At 43.8% G+C, this 22,190-nt stretch overlaps 1 protein-coding gene across 4 annotated transcripts in view; it reads left to right on the forward strand.

The window, feature by feature from the left end:
- The window catches only part of LOC137439072 (uncharacterized), a 68,159-nt gene that overhangs the window by 44,312 nt on the left and 1,657 nt on the right, over window positions 1-22,190 (forward strand). For all 4 annotated transcript variants that reach the window (XM_068134745.2, XM_068134744.2, XM_068134742.2 and 1 more), the window contains exons 6-8: window positions 8,292-8,842; window positions 10,885-10,936; window positions 19,735-19,963. In XM_068134745.2, the coding sequence (XP_067990846.2) occupies window positions 8,292-8,842; window positions 10,885-10,936; window positions 19,735-19,963 (832 nt within the window). The remainder of the gene's footprint in view (window positions 1-8,291; window positions 8,843-10,884; window positions 10,937-19,734; window positions 19,964-22,190) is intronic.

The raw sequence follows: 22,190 nt of genomic DNA on the forward strand, positions 1-22,190 counted from the left end.
AAACAGTGTTTCTGTTTTGTCGATTTTTATTGAAGACTAGGAAGAGTTCCACAGACTTTCGACCATTGTATGCAGCACAATACTCCATATGCAAAATCTTAATAAAACACAAATTGTACAATTTAATGAGGGAGAATAATACTCAATGGAGGAAGATAAGTACAAGATATATTTGCACACAAATCAAAATTATATATTCCATAAAACAATAAAATAAGACAGGTGATATGTACATGTAGTCTCACAGGTACATAAATATCCACATCCAGTATATTTGCTCACGTTTACCTGGGGGGCGATGCAGCTTGAGAGTCTGGGTAGGCAGAGAGGCGAGTGGTGGCGTTATGTAGGTGAACAGGTAGAAATGACCACCTCATCGTCCGATAGTGAGTGTGATACACAAGCGTGATACACTATCACAAGCAGATAGTGAGTGATCGACTTCAGTAAATATTAGAAACAAAAAAAAACCCGATCAAGGGTTGAAGTTTCCTCATTATTTAGTCAGCCGTGTGGTTCGGCGGTTGCGAATCTGTTGCCGAGAAACCATGATTCAAGAAGGTTTCTGATCACATGGTTTGCTTTTGCCAGAACACCTGAGGTCTCCACTCATGTCCCTTGTAGGACTGTACGGTGTACAAAAACACATCTAAATATACAAGTGTTGATAAACAATTTTGTCGATAAAACTGATCGACTTAAACTGATAAAAAATGTTATTAATTTTTTTGGTATGCAAGATAGAGGCTCATGTAAGAGCTAACATCAACACACAAAAAAAAAAAACCGACACATAAAGAAACATATAATAAAGGGAGCGGGAGACAAGATGGGGAGAGAGAGAGGGAAGCACACAAGTACAACAGCAGAGAACAAGGACATCGGGAGATCTGTGGGAGGGAGAGGGCTTGGGGTGAGGAGGCATGGGAAGGCAGGGGAGGGAGGTGGGAAAGGTATAAAACACATGGACACTGCTAGAACTTCCAGGAAAGAAAGAAGTCGGTATTTCAAAAAAAGTGGATCTGGGGTGAATTAACGGGGGTAGAAAAGATCAAGGTTTTGGATGTGGGAAGATAAGAGATGGTGGTGAACAGCTGTTTTAAAGACCTGGAGGGAGGAGTGGGATTGAAGAGAGTGAGGGAGTTTGTTCCAGAGGCGGGAGAAAAGCGGAATGAAAGAGTGAAGGTGAGCAGAGTCTTGATTTTGGCAGTTTCACCAGAAGAGGGTTGCTGGCAGACCTTGTGCAACCTGAAGGAATATTTGGGGGACAGAGCCCAGAGAGAGCTGGGGGAGCAACGCCGGAGAGGAGTCGGTAGAAGACAGAAAGACCACCAACCTGCCTGCGGTGAGTGAGTGGAAGGCCCTCGGAGTTAGCTTCATCGCAGGAGATTCCAATGATTCTGAATTCCAATAATTCCCACTATTTGTCAACGATGTTAAAACGATACGACGTAAACTGATCATTAATTGTTTGCCGATGCTTTTGTCATGGAGGCATTCTGTCTGCGAAACATGGACTGATGGTAATGCTAAGCAATATCTCCATGCCACTCAGGGTGATTCCCCGGCATGTCATTGCCATGGGCAGCAATACTCTTCCTCCTAAAATAAACCACTGTGGGAACAATTTACATAACGAACGACAATCGCGGTGATGACGTAAATGAACACAGGGGTGTTGCCCAAACCCCATCTGGATGTTATGAATTAAGAAAACGAATCCGCATATACGAATAGGTGAATAACACCCCAATTTCCCACATGGTATGTTAGTTCTGAAAATACGGAAACCTCTGTATTGGCAAAAAAGTAAAAATTGAAGGGGGCCCGACACTTAGTATTTCCCCGGGGCCATTCTGGCTCTCTGTATCCCTGCACACACCCAAACTGTCCACCAAATTTCATCCAAAATTGGCCACAACTTTTTGATACATCCTGTTCACAGACAGACTGGGGTGATAACATAACCTCCACCCACCTTTGGTGGTGGAGGTAACCAGGTTCTCCAATCTATGTTGTTGCACCAAGACCTTGTAATTAGGGCAAAAGGAATGCAAGTTATAGGCTAAAAGCTACTTGACAGTTGCCTTTACTAGCGTTTAGGCTTTCAGACATGCTTTGGCCCACATTTCCTCATTTCTAATAGCCACTGGCATTTTGATTTTTGGTCAACGCCGAAAGTGGTTTCCTCCGGACATATTGTAGGCAAGACATCCTGTTCTCTACGTACATCATACTCACCTAATTTATCTGTCTGGCCGTTCTGCAGGTGATAGTAATAAGTATTATCTTTGAAATGAATTCTGACAAACCTTGGATGAAATAAATGCTTTGAGACCAACAACAAACAACAACAGGCATTTTAAGGCCATTTTCCCTGCTAGAGCGGGGGTTAGCCTTGCGGTCCCCATGACAATCTTCTCCATTTTGCCCTATTTTCTGCATCTCTCCTTGTTAACCCCCTTGCCCGCATTTCTTCTTCCACCATCTTTAGCAAAGTCTTTCTCGGTCTTCCCCGTCCTCTACTTCCTTCTACATTCATTTCCATCACTCTTCTCAACCAGTCACTTTCATCCTTCCTCAACACATGACCAAACCATCTCAACCTGTTCCTCGTCACAGCATCAATCACAGGCTCTATTCCCATCATCTTTCGCAATTCATCATTTGTCTTCCTCTCTCAACGATACTCTGCACATCCGTCGAACCATTCGCATTTCCACCCTTTCCAGCCTTCGTTACTGCTCTACGTTCATTACCATGTCTCGCTCCCATAAATCATAACACTTCTCACACATGCAGCATACACCTTTCCCTTCAGCTTCAACGACACTCCCCTCCTCATCAGCACACCACTCAGTTCCCGAAACTTCTTCCATGCACATCTCACTCTAGTAACCGTTGCCGAGTCTGATCCACCTTCTCCATTCAGCATGTCTCCGAGGTAGCAAAATGTTTTCACACCTTCCAGCTTCACGCCGTCTCCAAGATCCAACTCAACATTTCCTCCATCTGCAGCTCCCTCTGTGCACACCTTACATTTGAATGTACCTGCCACACTGGTTAATGACCATCTCAGACCACTACATTTTTGATGAACCCACTCAGCGCATATTGTACATTGAATGGAATTCACTCCGACACCCTTCCTGCACACAGCACACGGCCACTTCCCAGTTCTTTCCACCTCACCACATGCTTTACCACTTGCCATCACCTTCGTCTTTCCGATATTCACCTTCAGACCTTTTGTCTCCATACATTCCTTCTACTTTTTCATCTTTTCCTTCAGTCCATCCATATTTTTCGCAATCAACACCAGATCATCTTTGACCAAACATTTTTGATTTGATCATCTCAAAGATCATCTTTAAGACCAAAGGAGAGATATTTCGGATGAACCACGACGTCACTAGATGTACGTATACTCTAGCTTTGTTCTCGTGTGGAAACTTGGGTTATGAAAAAAACGCTTCCGAAGCCCCATGGGAAAGTAAATCAAAGTATGTTTGCTCGTTGTTTTATCCATTCAATGAGATGTGAACATGTCTATGTTAGGTTTTTAACTCCACGTGCATCAATTTACTGCTGAAAAGGAAAACATGTTTTTGCTCCAAAACAAGTATTGGAGCCATCCATTCCTGTCATAAACCCATATGCATATGATGTTCCTTTATTTCCTGGTTTGCAAATTCAAAGCAATGAATGTATGATCAGAGGCTTCCTGTGGATTTGGTTGTTTTCATGACTTTGGATGGACAAATATTTGAATGTCAAATGTGCTTGTACTTGTATGTGGGTGTTAAGTGTTCGATGGTAACTTTCACAGTTGTAGCCTATTGAGTCAGGGCAGGTGTGGGAGCGTGCGCCGCAGCAGCACGTCACCACGTCCACTTTCTGCCGGTAGTCCAGGGGTCTCGGTCTGGCCATCTCCCAGACAGTTGCCCGGCCCATCCCCATCCCCATCCACATCTCCTTGAAATGCCGATCAACCACGATGCACGTGGTTAGCCCGTTGGCCTCCTCCATTCACGAGGCTCCCTTGCTGAGAGAAAGAATCTGGCGTGCAGGATCAGCGTCAGGAAAATGAGCCCCATGTCCATACAGCCGCAGCTGACACTCAGACTATACAGGTAATAAATCTCATCTGAGTCTCTCTCAGCAAAAGCTCGTTAGACACACAGTCTGACCAGTGATAGCCAAGGATTCTCCAAAGGGACCTGAAACCGAAGGAGGTAAGTCAGAGTCCAAGTCTCACACCCGTAGAGAAAACTGGAAGCACCAAGGTCTTAAAAATTCGAACTTTCGTCCTCCTGCATAGGTACCGACAGCACCACACCCTATGGTCCAGTGAATCGATGACTCCCCAGTCCCCAGGCCCGACCCAGATGTCTATCGACCTCTGGCTCACAACATGGGGAGACATGAATATCACTGCCAAGGTAAGTGAATCTCTGTGACCTCAACATCCTCGCCACAGACAGATACAGACGAGATCGCAGCATCCAATACATCATTGAAAGCCTGGATCTTAGTCTTGACACAGGAGACCCTTAATCCCAGTGGCTCCGAATCCTCATTCAGCGCCTTGAGGGCCCCCATCAGGATGTCCAGAATCTCTGCAATGAAGACTGCATCGTCTGCGAAATCAGGGTCAGAGATCTTCACGTTCGCAAACGATGCACTCACTGCAGCTAGATCTCTCTGACATCTTTCCCAAAATCCAGTTCATACAAGTGCTGAAAAGTGTGGGAGCCAGTACACCCCCCCCCCCCCCCCCCCCCCCCACTGATAAACTCCAGTTAACAAATGGAAATAAGTCAGAGACACTCTGAACCACCACACTTCACAGCACTCTCAATACCAGAGTTTATTTAAAAAATCACATCGATCAGCTTTGATGGCATACCACAAAGACCAAGTATCCTCCAAAGGGAATCCTGATGTACTGAATCAAATGCTTTGCAGAGATCAATATACACTGCATTCAGAGATCCCTACTGAAACTCTCACCTGCATTCAGTGAGGACCCAAAGAGCAAGGATATGGTCAAACATCGACCTGTTTGGTGTAAAGCCAGACTGCTCTGTGCGCTAATGCTCAAACAGATAATGGCGAACTCTATCAATAATTATCCGAGCAAAGACCTTGCCCGGCACTTAGAGCAGCGTCACCCCTCGGTAGTTGTTGCAGTCCTGCCGATCACCCTTCCAATACCAGAGAGGGACAACAAGCCCCCCCCCCCCCTTCTTACAGTCAGTTGGGATGATGTCTGTGCTCCAAACAGAGCACAGAACTGCATGTAATGACACAAATACAGCCATTTCCCCAGCCCTGAGAAGTTCAGCATGGATGCCACAAATCCTAGTAACTTTTCCTCCTTTCAACCCGTTCACCGCAGCCTGTTTCCACAAACAAAGGCAGTTCATAGTTTATTGGAGGATCAGCAATAGGGATAGTAACACCCCTGAAAGGCTGACATCCAACTCAACAGCTGGTGGGCCAGCCTGTAAAGCCACTCCAAGTAACCGGCCCAGCTGGCCTTCACTTTAGTCCTCTCTGTCAAGAGCTCACCATCCCACGCTCTAAAGGCAATACACCTAAGGATAGGCTTGGAGGAGCGCAATACACAGATTCCTCTGTAAGCAATCTGATGAGAATCATGACCACAGGTGATGCTCTACCCTTTCACTTATTCCTCACACATAGGCCTCCTTGTCCACGCTCAGCGAATGTAGTTTTACGTCAGAGCTCAGTTCTGCCATCAAGCCTGCCCTTGCGACTGATCAATACTACCCAATGTCCTTTGGGAGACAAAGTTCTTCTTCGCCTGACAGTGGGTTCCAAGACACCCACCAGCAACATCAAAAATTGTGGTCTTTAAGGCACTCCACAACTCTTCACGACCCCCTGAAACGCTCAGATCCCTTGGACCCCCACTCAACCTGTTTCAAAACTCCTCAGCTACCCTTTCATCCTTGAGCCTGCCAACATTCAGCCTAGGCTTGGATTTGGTCCACAGCTTCAGAGTTGCTTCAACAAGCCTATGGTCAGTATTGAGGAACTGAGCATTCCGGCAGACCTGCATTGTGGCGCAACTTTCAGCAACCACCAACGAGAACATGGTCAATCTCCTTTCCCACACCACCAGCGTTGGAATGCCAACTCCAGCGATGTGGCTGTGGGTGCTGAAAACATGAACCGGCCACCCTAGATGCACGACCTTTTACGAAGTCAACGAACTTAGTGTTATTCTGGTTCCTGGTTCCAGACCCATGGAGACCCACACGTCTCATAACCGTCCCTATCGGTGCCAGTCAATGCATTGAAATCTCCCAAGACTGGAAGAGTATCTCGCCTGGGGCACTAATCAATCAGATTAGATCGTGGCATGGAATGTCTCCTTCTCAATGAGATCACTCACCTCAGTCAGAGCATATACAGAGACCAGTGAAATGAAAACTGACAAATCCTCAGTCTTATAAAAATGCTTGTTGACCGGTGTTACCTCAATTATCATCGGAGTCAGCATGTTGGACACAGCTACAGCACCTCCCTGGGCATGGTAACCATCAGTGACCAGAACAGTACATGTAGCCACCCACCATGATCTCACCACTATCTGATCTCTGAACCTCAGTGCTGCAATGCTGATGTTCAAACGCTGGAGCTCAGATAACAGCAGAAACAGGTGATCATCCTCTCTTAGAGTGAGGACATTCCAGGCACCCACCCGAAGGGACCGTCTCAAGTTAACCCGTTGAGACCACCCTTTGGTGGATGACACCCTCAGCACCACCCCGATACACACTACCACAACCCGAAACGGCAAGGTTCCCCTATGCTTTTCCTCCTATCATCCTAGAATGGGGGTACCAAAGACTTTGCCCCAGTCCCGTCATCCGGTGAGCTGCCCTGCGAAGGAAAGCTGCACAGTAGGTAATTCCACGGAGCGGGTTTTCTCGTTTTTTTTTTTTTTTTTTTGCGTGTATGTTGTGGAATGAAGTATTTTACGGTGGTCTGAGTGCAAATCCTTCCACCAACCTCCTATAAATGGGTAACCCAACTGCTGGAGGACATCCGTGGACACAGTTGGGCACCAGATATGGATGGCGTTGCCTCACTCGGAGCTCCGCCACCCTTTGACAGGTTTTCTTTTTAATCCTGCTGTGTGTCCATATCCTTATACCCCTCCTCACCAGGAAACCTGGTGGGAGAGACTGTTTAGTCGCTGGCAACCCGATCATGAAATGCATTAGTACAGGTCTACATGGTACCTGTAGCAAGTCACAGATCTGATGTGGCATGACCTGACAATACAGGCGGTTCACAGTTGATTAGAGGGTGCTCCATGATAACTTTCACAGTTGTAGCCCATTGAGTCAGATCAGGTATGGGATCGGCAACATCAAGGTGGACGACACCTCAGCACCACCCCGACACACACCGCCACAACCCAACCCAGCAGGGTTGCTCTGTGGTTTTCTTCCTATCAAAGAATGGGGGTTCCGAAGGCTTTGCCCCAGTCCATGTAGACCATGCCAATGACATTGGAGTTTATTGTTCAGTCATTTTTAAATTGGAACTAGAGCGAAGGTGATTGTGCACCATCGCAAATCCCCATGCTTCCCACCTAAATCAAAATTGAGAGATAGCAAAAGGTTCCACCAGGAATGATCCGATATCACATTTAGAAATTTTTTCCCCCATTTTGACCCCTGTTACTCTACGTCCCCCACCCCCTCCCTGGGTCTTGAACCCGGGGTCAAATAAAAAAAAACTCATTACATATTTTGTGCGTCACCCAATGTTGATTGCAGATGGGGGGCGGGGCCAAAAATGATACTGCTCTTGCACCTTCATGCCATGTGGTGATCATAACTACCAAGTTTGGTGAATTTCTGCCCAACCGTGTTTGAGGAGATAACGGGACAGACAGACTAGGCCGAATACCATCTCTCCCGGGTTTTTTTTCCCCTAAAAGCATGGGTATCATACAGTCCAACATGACAAATCGAAGCGGAATACATCATGATGGAGCAATCGTGTCAGAAATGTGATGGACCAAGTGAGGTGATAGGATATGTTGTTTAGTTCATGACAAGATGTGAATTTGACCTGGGCATGATGAGCTAATAATGTTTCCGTATTAAAATTGGCCTATGAATTGTGACACCATGACTTGTTACTTTGTCTGCTTATTGCTGCTTAACTTTGTTTGCCATTGGTGGTCTGTGTCATTGATCTTTCCTTACACTGGGCATGCTCTTATCATTGTCTCTCTTCAACAGGTCTTTGAAACATTTGGCCCAGTGAGCAGGCCTTACTACAGCCTGTATATTGGGACATACAAAACAGAAAGTGAACAGGTGGCAAACACAGTTGAAAATGGGAAAGAAATGAAGGAAAGTCATGTACCTAGTGAATTTGCTGAAACTCTTAGTATTTGTGAGAGGAAACATCAAAGACGTTTCTTTAAAGACGAAACAGAAGAAACACAGGATGTAGTTTTAGAAACAGATATAAGAGAAGATGAGATTGGTGTTGTAGGCGAGAGGAGTGAAATGGCGCTGCAAGTTGCAGACATGAAGATGGAGATAGCAGAAACGGTGATTGAGATGGAAGGACAGGGGAACGACACACATGAAGGAATAATTGCCGTGAGCCGTGAAGAACAAAACATGGGGAACATTGAAGAGGTTAAGAATCAGAAAGTGGATGTTGAGAAAGAGTATAATGATGTTGCTGAGATACCATTTGAACTCGTTGTGGGCCAGATATTGAAGTACGCACCAGGACTCACCAGCTGCACCCAAACAGTCTTCACTGAAAGGCTTTTCAGGTAAGGTTGTGGTCGGGGATTGATTAGGAAAGAGCAGTCGATTGTATAAATGAGGAAGGAAGTTGTAAAAAGAAAACAAATCGAGTATGTAGCTTAGTTCTGAACGTGATATATAAATTTAGGAAGGCGGATACAGTATGACTAGACTCTTAAGATGAATGCTTGATAAGATTATAATGTTACTTTTGCATATTGTTTGACATGTGGATTTGGGGGAAGAGAGTGTAGGACAACCCAGCCACTTCCAGAGGGTATTCGTCCACACATTTTGATTGAATAATAACAAAGACAAGTTTGTGCTGTTCTGTCCAGACCCAAATTTAAAATTAGCACCTTCAGTAGAAATGTCTAAAAAATAGAGCAGCACGGATATTTTAAGTTGGCATGGTATTGAAGACTTATTTGGTTATTTTAAACTATTGATGTGTTATTACAGGGGTGGCTAAACTTCCTGACCCTACACGTCACACCAGGTTTACGTCGTGGGTACAAAAATAAAAACCAAACCTCCCAACAAGGCAATTCCCAGGCGTATCCATTGCACTATGACTTGGTTTTAATACGACTATGAACCTCGTTCACATTTCATTCACGACTCTTTCATTCGCTAACATTTTTTTTTTTTTTTGCATACAACATCAATCACAAAAAAGGACAAACGGACACACAAAACATACAATTAAGGGAGCGGGAGACAAGATGGGGAGAGAGAGAGGGAAGCACACAAGTACAACAGAAGACAACAGGTACATCGGGAGATCTGTGGGAGGGAGAGGGCTTGGGGGGAGGAGGCATGGGAAGGCGGTGGGAAAGGTATAACAAATTACAAATAGGAAATTAGTCTGACAAAACAACAATAACGAGAACGTCACTCGGAATAGTGCATGCCTCTGCCAGGTTTGTATCCCACTGGTAGGCCGGATCTGGATTCGGACCTGAACCACAATCTAATCGGCTTGTTCTTGTCTCCGAACCAACTCGTCCACCAAGTTTAGTCATAACTCGTCCATAACTTTTTTTAAATATCATGTTATATAATCGCTTTTCGCCCGATCTCTCAAAGGTGAGTACCAGTTCACTGGTAATTCCCTGTTTGTCGTTGAAGGCGGCAAAAAGGGTTGGCGTCAGGAAGGGCATCCGGCCGTAAAACATTGCTTCAAAAAGGGGACCAAAAAAACAACTACCACGGTCCCCGAAAAGGCCAACCCCCGCTTTGCGGGGAAAAATGGCCTCTAAACGGTGGGTTTTTTTTCTCAAAGGTGAAGAATCACTTGAAAATTAAATAATTCTCGTATCCAAATCCTTATTCAGATCTTCACCAAAATCGAATCGATTCGTCCTTGTCACACACACAACCTGTCCACCAAGTTTCGTCCAAATCCGTCCACAGCTTTTTAAGATATCCTGCTATGTATCGTTTTTGGCCCCATCTCCCAATGGTGAAGAATCACTTTCAAAAATTAAATAATTCCAATATCCGAATCCATATTCAGATCTTCACCAAAATCGAATCGATTTGTCCTTGCCCGACATCCAACTGGTCCACCAAGTTTCGTCCAAATCCGTCCACAACTTTTTGAGATATCCTGCTATGTATCGTTTTTCACTCTATCTCCCAATGGTGAAGAATCACTTTCAAAATTTTACTAGCCAGGCCCGAATTCCAATCTTCCCCAAAATATAATCTTTTCCTCCTTGCCACATACGCTACATCTCTGCCAAATTTCGTTTGAATCCGTCCACAACTTTTTGGGATACTGTATCTTGTTCACAAACAGATAGACAGGGGTGAAAACAACCTCCATCCACCTTTGGTGGCGGAGGTAATAATCATATATGGACTGTATACGAGAAGTTGTATACGAGGACTGTTGTATACGAGAAGATATTAAAGGAGATGTACAATGAATGTCATAGTCGAGAAAAGTCCATTACTTCACTCAAGTTTAAACATTTACTTGAAATGAGCCAGGTTATAATGACAGATGCAGACTTTTAATTATTATTTATTACTTGTATTGTATCACCTCTGACTATTCTAGAGACAAAGGATCGGATGCTTCTTGGAAGAATGACGTCGAACCCCCAATGGAGGTATGCGCCAACATTTTTGTACATCATCAGTATGCTATGGTGTACTTTTAAGATTAATTTTTTTGTACACATTAGCAACTAGAACGGCGCTCGGTAGAGCGCATACCTGAACAGTTTACGGTTTGTATCCGACTGATGGGCCGGATCCAGATCTTCACCAGAATCGAATCGGCTCGTTTTTGTCACTTAACCAACTCATCCAACTCGTTTTGTCATAACTCGTCCACAACCTTTTGATATATTGTCGTGTCCATAGCCGATGAAGACCAATCTTGGACAGATAGCCAAAACGAGCTTTAACTCTGAGGTGGATCTCAAAACTTGGCGGAATTATCTTTTCACGCGTGCGGGTTGGTTCGAAGTCTTACCTGATCAGACGGCCAGCACGGGGTTATTATTACTCGACCCACAAACGTAAGATGCAAGAAATAATGAATTTAATGAAAATAAATGCAAAGACAACTAGAACTCAGTAGAGAGCATACCTCCGCCTGGTTGGCCACATCACTCAATGGTGAAGAATCACTTAAAAAAATTAAATAATTCTCATGTCCGAATCCATATTCAGATCTTCACCAAAATCGAATCGATTCTTCCTTGTCACACACACAACCTCTCCAACAAGATTTGTCCAAATCCATCCATAACTTTTTGAGATATCCTGCTATGTATCGTTTTTGGCCCCATCTCCCAATGGTGAAGAATCACTTTAAAAATTCTCGTAGCCGAATCCGGATCTTCACCAAAATCTAATCATTTCGTCCTTGTGACATACGCTACATCTCTGCAAAATTTCGTCCGAATCCATCCACACCTTTGAGATATTTTGTTCACAAACAAACAAACAGACAGGGGTGAAAACATAACCTCCATCCACCTTTGGTGGTGGAGGTAATAAAAATGTTGAGGTAAAACTAATAGTAATAGGCTAAGGTGAGGGACCCTTCATGCGGACTCAATTACAGACACAGGGAAAGATAAAGAAAACAAGCGTTACGCCTAGGTCCCCCGTCGGGGAAGTGATGTGAGTTGACAAAGTGGAAGACGCAGAAAACATGCTATGATATGATATTTCGCTCACAAGGTTCAGACATACATGGAGGCGGCCATCTTGGATTTTGACGTGGTGACCCAATTTTCAATAGCGTTCTTTCTTATGCCTAGATACACCCACACACCAGTTTAGAAGTTGGTACTTCGCTTATTTTTCAAGATATTCCGCTCACAAGGTTCAGACATACATGGCGGTGGCCATCTTGGATTTTGACGTGGCGACCCAATTTTCAATAGCGTTCTTCCTTGTGCCGAGATACACCCAAACACCAGATTAGAAGTTGGTACTTCGCTTATTTTTCAAGATATTTCGTTCACAAGGTTCAGACATATATATGGTGGTGGCCATCTTGGATTTTGACGTGGCGACCCAATTTACAATAGCGTTCTTCCTTATGCCGAGATACACCCACACACCAAATTAGAAGTTGGTACTTTGCTTATTTTTCAAGATATTCATCTCACAAGGTTCAGACATACATGGCGGTGGCCATCTTGGATTTTGACGTGGCGACCCAATTTTAAACAGCGTTCTTCCTTATGCCGAGATACACCCACACACCAAATTAGAAGTTGGTACTTCACTTATTTTTCAAGATATTCATCTCACAAGGTTCAGACATACATGGCGGTGGCCATCTTGGATTTCGACGTGGCGACCCAATTTTAAACAGCGTTCTTCCTTATGCCGAGATACACCCACACACCAAATTAGAAGTTGGTACTTCACTTATTTTTCAAGATATTCAGCTCACAAGGTTCAGACATACATGGCATCACATACATGGCGGCGGCCATCTTGGATTTTGATGTGGGTTGCACCCACACACCAAATTCGAATACGGTCCTTCGCTTACGCACGCATGCTCGCACGGACGGACGGACGGACACACGGGCGGAGGGGAAAACCATAGTCCCCCTTTCGCTCCGCTGTGCGACGGGGGACAATAAAATGTGCTTATAATTGGTCGGGACTCAGCTTTGCGTCCCCAAATGTCTGGTAGGGCTTGCTGGTCGTTGAACCAGAGTCAACGTGCGGGAAGCGCACAAGATGGTGCGGAATCGCGCGTGCAGCCAGCCACCGGAGTGAGGCAAGCAGGCAGGATCCTTCTTTGTTTCGGTCGAGACCTCCTTCATCTCCGAAGAGCACCACCGAAAGACTTAATGAGCAAAGAACTCACGCGCACTGGCCAGACTGGAAGGATCGAGGAAGAGGAGTTGTAAGCGTCCAATAACTGTACCAGATACGCGGGCAAAGCCCGACGCGCATGAACCGAAAGACGCGCTTTTATGAGTGACGCTCGGTTGAGCTTTAGGCCGATCGCTATACAGTGCATTAAGTCACGCGAGTGAGGAAAACGGCTGTGTAATCGCCAGCCGCGCTGAGAGTCCCGCCCTTTGCCGTTCCACCTCGTTATCTGCCTTGTTCGGGAGACGCGCTACGAGGTTCCTGCCATCTTCGCGGGACGTGCTGGGACCGTGGAGAGCCGGACGGGGGCCGTCTCTGGACGACCACGTCGACGCGTTGGCTGAACACCTACCCATCTGCAATTCCCTGTGTGAGTGTGTGACGGGCCCGAGTCCAGGGAATAAGTTAAGATTGACTAAGGCTGCTCTGTGTCTCTGCGTCCCCGATCATTGTAAATACGTGTGGGAATAATTAAACCTGTGTTCTTCGTTTCTTACATTTTCTCGTTTCTGTGGTTTCTTCATTGGCTAAGCGTGGTACGAATGGGATCGCTCAAATCGGGTTCCACTAACTAAGACTGCACGGACCACGTGGTACTCAATCCGCTCGGTGTACTCAAACCACACGTGACTTGTGCGAGGCTTGCTTCCTCGCTTCCAGGGCGGCGCAGGGAATTAGGTACGAGGGAGGGGGAGAGGGGAAGAAGGGCGGCGTAGAACCGCAACAATATAATAAAGGGAGGGGGAGAGAGAGGAAAGCACAACAGTAGAGAACAGGGACATCGGGAGATCTGTGGAAGGGAGAGGGCGGGGTACACGGGATAAACAAGATGGACACTACAGGGACTTTAAGGGTGTAGTACTGGTGAACAGGTGATTTTTTTTTTGTTTTTGTTTTTTAGCTGAACAGTTTCCTTATAGTCTTATAAACAAGAATCATGCTATTAGAGGTCATAGAAGTACCCCTAATTATTGAAAAATTCAAATTTCAATTCAATTCAATATAATATTTTGCATGAAATTTGTTATAACTTGGGAAATGCATCATTCTTTTGGGCTGAAATTTGGACAGGATATTCAGAATATCACTTCCTTTAAAATGATGAAGGCTTTTGTTTATAGGAGTAGCCATTGTGGATTTATTGAAGGACAACCAAGTTTTATCTGGTAATTGGCATAATTAGCTAATTAGTGAACATTTGACATAATTTCACAAAATCCTCTCATCAGGTAGTAGAGTAACACATGTATAATACATGTACCAAGTTTTGTGTGAAAAGAATGATAGGTGACATAGAAGATAGAAGTAGAAATGTGTTCTTTGTTTTTCCTTGTTTTTTATTGACGGTCTAATTTATGCAAATTATATGCATGTAATATGACAAAGAAGCGTTGAAACTGGTCTGAGTTAAAGCCATGGGCGGACTGGCCATAGGGCATTTGGGCAATGCCCGGTGGGCTGGGACCGCTGGGTAAAAAATGGGCCGCTGGGCTGGATAAAAAAACTGCTGAAAAAAAATTTGTCATGGAAAACTTTTGGCTCCATCCCCGGGGATTCCCCGCTAAATATCAAAAGTTCAAAAGGTCGCCCCTGACGCCTCATTATAATATTACTAGCAACGGTACCCGCCCAGTAACACGTACCAGAGCAAACAAATCGTTTGCGCAGTGGGCTCTCCAATATTCGATGTGTTCACGGTTTGAATTACGTAACGTAACGTTTGTGACGATGTTTGTGACTTTTGTGTTCACGGTCGTGTTTGATGTGACGGTGTGAACGTAATTTCGTAATGTTTTTCGTTTTTATTTTCGTAATCGTTTAATGAACGTTTAATGAGCGTAAGAATAATGTTTCATGATCATTAGATGAATGAATGAATATTATGAATCATGCCATGGCGTCGCGTTGGCAGCAGTGACAATATAAAAATGTTTGCCAAGAACTTCAAAGAGAGAAAAGGAACTTTTATCAGCAATGACGTGTGTCCTGAAGTTCTAAGCTGAAGAAGAGGTGCCGTACAAAATCATTCCATTTTTTTTCCTAAAGAAAAGCGAACAGTTGGTCACTAATCACGATTTGAAACACGATGGAATAATATTTACCGATATGAACAGTGATGTGGTTTTTTTTATTGAAATTCTAAAAATACTGTTCACATTTTGATGATTTGTGTGTGATATTTAACGGATGTTAAAATAAATCGCGCCTCCAAATTGAAGCCCCGCCCTCAGAGCGGGTACCGTTGCTCGTCATAGATAATGGCGACTCAACAATTTTTACCGCTTTGCTTTGAAGAACGGGAATGAAGGGGGAGGAGCGTGTTAATATGTCTGGTTGAAGGCTGTGGGCTGTGAGGTGAGGGGCTTTTAAGCCAGATTTGAATCTTACAGCCGCCATGTTGGTTGTCACTGTCACTGCGATGCGAAGCGAAATACGCCTCAGAGCTGTTACATTCACAATCGCTATGTCATATGTACTCCCGATACGTGTTTCCTTCGACGATTGTAAAAACTACCAAGTCAACAGTTAAAAGGATTTTGAGCCGATAGGCCAAGTAAGTTTAGATAGGTCTACTGACTACTGATCTAGTATTGATAACAATGTCGCGAACTGACTTACGATGCTAATTTTTTTTCCTTCAGCAACTGCATCTGTAACCAACAATGGATAAAGCAAACCAGAAGAGAAGAAAAGGAGGTGCTGAGAAAGAACGTGATCGAAAGAAAAAGAAACTGTCAGATAGTGCTTCAAAGTGCAGAAACCTTTTGGATCTGTTCAAAAGTACAAATACTGGGCCTGGTGAAGTCAGTGAACACAGGGATAAGGATACTGAATCGGTAGCTGGACCATCAGCAGCTGAATTGGTAGATGATCAATTGGCAGATGAATCAGTAGATGACCAATTGGCAGCTGAATCGGCAGAATTGGTGCAAATTGGTGAACACGAACAGGTGCGGTCAGCTGAGAGAGATGTACCTGCTGCAGCTGCTGCACTTGCAGAGGAGAGATACCCCTCGATTAACTACTTTAAGAAACCATGTAGAGATGAAGATTGTTTGCTGTTTTGGAATTACCACCCTTATCAAAAAACTGACAACCGAGTGGTCAAGAGGTGTTTCATGCGAAAAGATGGTACAAACAGATGGTGGTTGTCATACAACAAGAACAATCATTCTCTTCACTGTTCAGTGTGCTTGGCGTTTTCCAGCACCTCAGACTGGTCCACGTTCATCGAGGGAATGACTGACTGGCGACATGTACATACACGTGTTGAAGAACAGGAACGCTCTTCTTTTCATTTGAGATGCTCTACAGCATACCTGGTAGATCGACAACAGTCCAGCGTTTCTCACCTGCTCGCACGCAGCCATCATTATGAGGTTAGAAAGGCACGACAAGTGATGGAAAGAGTTGTGGATGTGGTCAAACTCATTGATAAGAGGGGACTGAGCTCCAGAGGAAGTAATGAAGAAGCAGCATACATACTTGTCAATGAGGAGATCGAAAATGGTACATTTCTGGAAGTTGTAAAACTGCTTCGGAAGTATGATTCCTGCACAGCCGATCATCTCTCTCACTTTGTCCAGAACAGCAAGAAGCAACATGAGAAGGCAAAGAGTTCACGAGGTCGAGGCTCCTTGGTAACTTTGCTGTCTAAAACTACAGTGAATTATGTTATCACAGTTATCCGGGATAAGATACGTCGGTGGATTTCTGAAGAAGTAACAGACATGTTTGCTGTGGAAATTGATACCACTCAAGACATCTCAACACAAGACCAGTGCTCTGTTGTTCTGAGATATGTTGATAGCACTGGCACTATCCAAGAAAGATTCGTGAGTGTGGTGAATGAAATGTGAGGAATCTACTGGCAAAGCTTTTGTGCAACTTGTTTCTGAAGTCTTGTTAGGACTGAATCTTGGCCTCAAGAACTGTGTTGGAAACTCAACTGATGGTGCAGCAAACATGCAGGGGCGCTACAAAGGCTTCAGTACTCTGCTATCAAAGGAAGCTCCAATGCAGATCCATGTTTGGTGCCACGCACATGTGTTAAATCTCGTTGTGACTGAAGCTACAAGTGATGTGGTGACTAGCGCATCACTGTTCTCACTACTGAATGACATTGCAGTATTCTTTCGGGAATCTTATCAGCGAATGAACATCTGGAGTTGACACTCCACTACTGTGAAACGAATGGGAACTATCGGAGAAACTAGATGGTGGTCAAAGGATGCCGCCTTGAAGAAGGTTTTTGGTTCATTCAACAATCCAACTGGAGCACTTTTCATGGAAGTTATCACCACTCTTAATGCCATACTTGTTGCTGACCAGATCCAAGCAGCTAAGGCCAAGATGAAGGGATACATTGCCAGTCTCCTGCAGTTTGAAACAATTCTGACTGCACAAGTATATCTGCATGTATTCTCCCGCACTACAGCGCTCTCCAAGTATCTACAAACTGTGCAATTGGATCTGCTGACTGTGCACCGGATGGTGGATGAATTGCTAGAGAATATGCAGATGCTACGATTGCTACGGGATGACTTCCAAGCTTGTCATGATGCAGCTGCAAATTTTGTTCAATGGGCTAATGACCAGCTGGATGAAATGGATGTAAATCTTGTTATGGAAGAGTCCCTTCCTATAAAACGGCAAAGACAGCACAAACGTATTGATGGCGAACTGTCCATAGATGAGGCTACATCAGCTTCTGACCCAGTAAAGAAGTATCGCATTGAAGTGTACAACCGAATAGTGGACACTATTGTGAGCAGCATCGAGCAGCGGTTTGACAGATCAGCAACATCAACATTGTATGCTGATCTCTCACTTCTTCACCCAAGGAACTTTGATCAAGTGCCATCGGGAGCTCTGGAAGAGCTGCACAAACATTTGCTGAGATTTGATGATGGTGTCACTGCGGAACAGCTACGAAAAGAACTGTGAAGCCTTGGAGAACAATGGTCAACACTGAAACAATCAGTAGCAGATGCTTATACAGTGCAGGAGGACAGTGAGTCTGAACAGGACAGGAAGACTCTGCCAAGTACATGCAAGTCATGTAAAGCCTGTCCTCTCTGCTGATACAAGGTGCTCCTCAAGTTGAACCTCTTCACTGATGTCTACAAGAGCATTGGGCTTGCCTACACGCTGCTGCTAGCGCTGCCTGTGTCACAAGTGGCATGTGAACGGTCTTTCTCTGCTTTGAAGAGAATCAAAAGCCGTCTGCGAAGTACAATGACACAAGAACATCTTGAGGCGTTCATGTTGATGTCTGTGGAAAAAGGGAATCTGGCCAAGCTTGACACTTAGGATATCATTGATGGTGTGGCTGCCAGAAGCAGCGAACTGCGCAGGCACCTACTCTCTTAGACATGACATGTGCTTGTGTTACTGAAAATAAATTTAATTTTTAGTGGATTTTTTTTTTTCAAGCATTTCGTCTATTTCCTCAGATAAGCAACATATAAATGAATAATGGGCCGACCTAGGTGTAGGATGCCCGGACCGGTTTTAAGACCCAGTCCGCTAAAAGCCAAGATTATATCTTTCAAGAAAAACTGAAAATTAGATATTAACTTGACTTTGTTTTTGTGTAAAGGCCTCTCAAAGGTACCTATGTAGTTTTCTCAATTTTTCACCAGTACTACACCCTTAAGGAAAGAAAACGGAATTTGAAGGAGGTGGATTTGTGGTGGATTAACAGGGGAAGAAAAGATCAAGGTTTTGGACGGGGGAAGATATATTATTGATGATGGTGAACAGCTGTTTTGAAGACCTGGATGGAGGGGTGGGATTGAAGAGAGTGTGGGAGTTTGTGCCAGTGGTGGGACAAAGAGGAATGAAAGAGTGAAGGTGAAGATTTTGGGATTTTGACCAAAGTTGGTAAAAGTATGTATTATGATGCAAAGGTTAGAGGTCACATCAGGTAAAAATGTGATACTTTTACCATCAGGATATCTCAAAAAAATGTGAGAACAGCTGAATGGATGTAAATCAAACTTGGTACAAGTATGTATAACTAGCAGAGTTACCCGGTGTTGCCCGGAAAATAGTCAGTCATGTGCTTTTTATAGTCAGAGGAAGCCATGCCCTTATTCTAAATCTGATGCGCCCATGTTTTTTGTCGTGAAAAGTTACCCCATGGACCACCTCTTCCCTCTCTAAGTCACTTCCTTAGGCTGTCCATGAGGCAAAACCGAACAAACAGACGTTCACAAATAGGGTTATAGATGATGTAATAATGTGGGCGGAGGCATATTGGTTGACATCGAAGAGTGCCGTTCTAGTTTATTCTTATCTGATCATGTGGATGCACACACCTGAAAGTTGGCGATTGTGTATTTTGTTTTTTTTGTCATTCATGTGTCCCACAAAAATGAATTGAAAATGTAGATAATTTCACACATTTATGCAGAGAAATTATTATTTGGTTTCTGGATTTCTACGACATCTATTTATTCTTTGAGCAATTAACTGCAGATAGTGTTCACTATGAATGTCCAGCTTCTAGTGAAGGATGTGCAGGAATTAAAAAGTTTGCAACTTCCCCCAGATGCTGGATTATAGTGACGATGAACAAGAACGAGCTGCACGTCGTGAACGACATGCCCCATGCAATGGTAAGGAATCCAACATAGCGCACGATCAAGTGAATGTCTCAAGAGGAAGAAACATGAAGATGAGAAATCAGGAGGAAGGGAAGCAAGAGACAGTGGAGGGCACAGACTCTCGCACCTTGAATGCTGGAGGACAAAGAAAAATTGGATACCGAAGAATTGAGCGTGAGTTTTTAATCAGAGCAAAGCTGGAAAGGTTTTTTTTTTTTTTTACACACACACACACACACACACACACACACACACACACACACACACACACACACACACACACACACACACACACACACACAGTGTGGGAATTGCACATGCACTCAGAGCACCAGGATAACACCTGTGGAAAAGCCATCTGTAATCAAATAACTGACCAAATACAGTGCTGGAGTATCGGGAGGGATGCAAAAAGACAAAGATGAGGTCACCAGGAGGAACCTGGATAGGATTCAGTTTTCAACTGCTGCTCCCCTACCCGCAAACCCATCCAGGCACAGTCAGGTGAACCTTACAAAAACGATTTGGAAGATGCACTGCACCCCTCCATGAATAAAAAACGCAAAGGAAAGAATGGAGTGGAGAATAAGCAGGAAGACAAAGAAACAAGAAGACGTCATGTGGAGCACGATACTTGCAAAATCCGCCCCCCCCCCCCCCCTCCCCAAGAAAAAAAAATTCCATTGATACAGCAAATTATCCATTTCATCAAGATTACAATTGACAATCTTGATCAAAGCTCGGGTCAATAGGAAGAAAAGTGACGATTTTTCAAAAGAAAAATGATTTTGGAAGGTTGACCTTTGACATTTTGACCACAAAAATAGTTAGTTTCCCCATTTAGTGACTCAATGTGCAAATGCTGTTCAAATTTCAAGTCAATTGGATGAAAATTGAGGATTTTAAAAACTTGACCTATATTGACCTTTTGACCTATGTTGACCTCAAAAATAGTGGTTGAATTCAGTGACCATATATGTAAATCCTCTTAGAATATCAAGCCAATCAAATGAAAATTGTTGATTTTAGAAATTCGGCCTATGTTGACCTTTTGGCCTATGTTTATCGAAAATATAATTTGTGGTTGAATTCAGTGAACAGATATACAAGTCCTCTTCAAATTTCCAGTCAATCGGATGAAAATCGAGGATTTTAGAAATCCGGCCTATGTTGACCTCAAATATACTTGGTGGTTAAATTCAGTGACCAGATATGCAAGTCCTCTTCAAATTTCCAGTCAATCGGATGAAAATCGAGGATTTTAGAAATCCGGCCTATGTTGACCTCAAATATACTTGGTGGTTAAATTCAGTGACCAGATATACAAGTCCTCTTCAAATTTCCAGTCAATCGGATGAAAATCGAGGATTTTAGAAATCCGGCCTATGTTGACCTCAAATATACTTGGTGGTTAAATTCAGTGACCAGATATACAAGTCCTCTTCAAATTTCAAGTCAATCGGATGAAAATTGAGGATTTTAGAAATTTGCAAAGTTGTTGACCTTTGGCCTATGTTGACCTTTTGACCCCAAAAACAATAGGCTTAATTGGGACGACCTATACAACTTCGTGAAGTTTCGTGACAATCGGTTTAGAATTGTGACCTGTAGGCCGGTGACAAACAAACTGACAGACAGACAGACAAACGCCACAAACGCAACCGACCAATGTACTTTATTTATTATTATTATTAATAATAATAATAATAATAATAATTCATTTATTTTGTATTATTATTATTATTATTTTTGTATACAAGATCGAGGCTCATGAAAGAGCTAACATTAATCACACACAAAGTCAAACCGACACACAAAACACAAAATAAGGGGAGCGGTAGACAAGATGGGGAGAGAGGGGGAAGGACACAAACACAACATTTGAGAGCAGGGACATCGAGAGAACTGTGGGAGGGAGAGGGCTTGGGGGGAGGTGGGAGAGGTATAAAACACATGGACACTGCAAGGACTTCCAGGAAAGAAATCTTCGATTTTGCAAGTCTCATAAATCATGCATAACACACACACACTGGCCTGACCTACCCTAGCCTAATCACATAATATACACAGCAATTCAAGAGCACACAAATCAATACACAGGCCCTCTATGTACGAGTACAATAATAAAAGGGCTGTGTGTGTACGTGTGCATGTGCGTTATGCATGTGGTCAAGGTACGTGTGATTGTGTGTTGTTTAGAAGAAATAAAGGCACAGCCAAACAATGTACCAAGTACGACTCAACTACCAATTTCTAAAGAAAAACCAGGAAGGAGCAGATTTGGTGCCGGTCAACTTAACTGAATCCAGGAAATGGTATTGCATGGTTGGATTGTACAAACTGTTAATTTGAACATTGAGGACGTCATGAGATCAGTTTGTGCTCTCAAGAGGCATATTTC

The sequence above is a fragment of the Myxine glutinosa genome, chromosome 13, assembly GCF_964187855.1.
Source record: "Myxine glutinosa chromosome 13, kmMyxGlut1.1, whole genome shotgun sequence".
In the NCBI taxonomy this organism is placed as follows: domain Eukaryota; kingdom Metazoa; phylum Chordata; class Myxini; order Myxiniformes; family Myxinidae; genus Myxine; species Myxine glutinosa.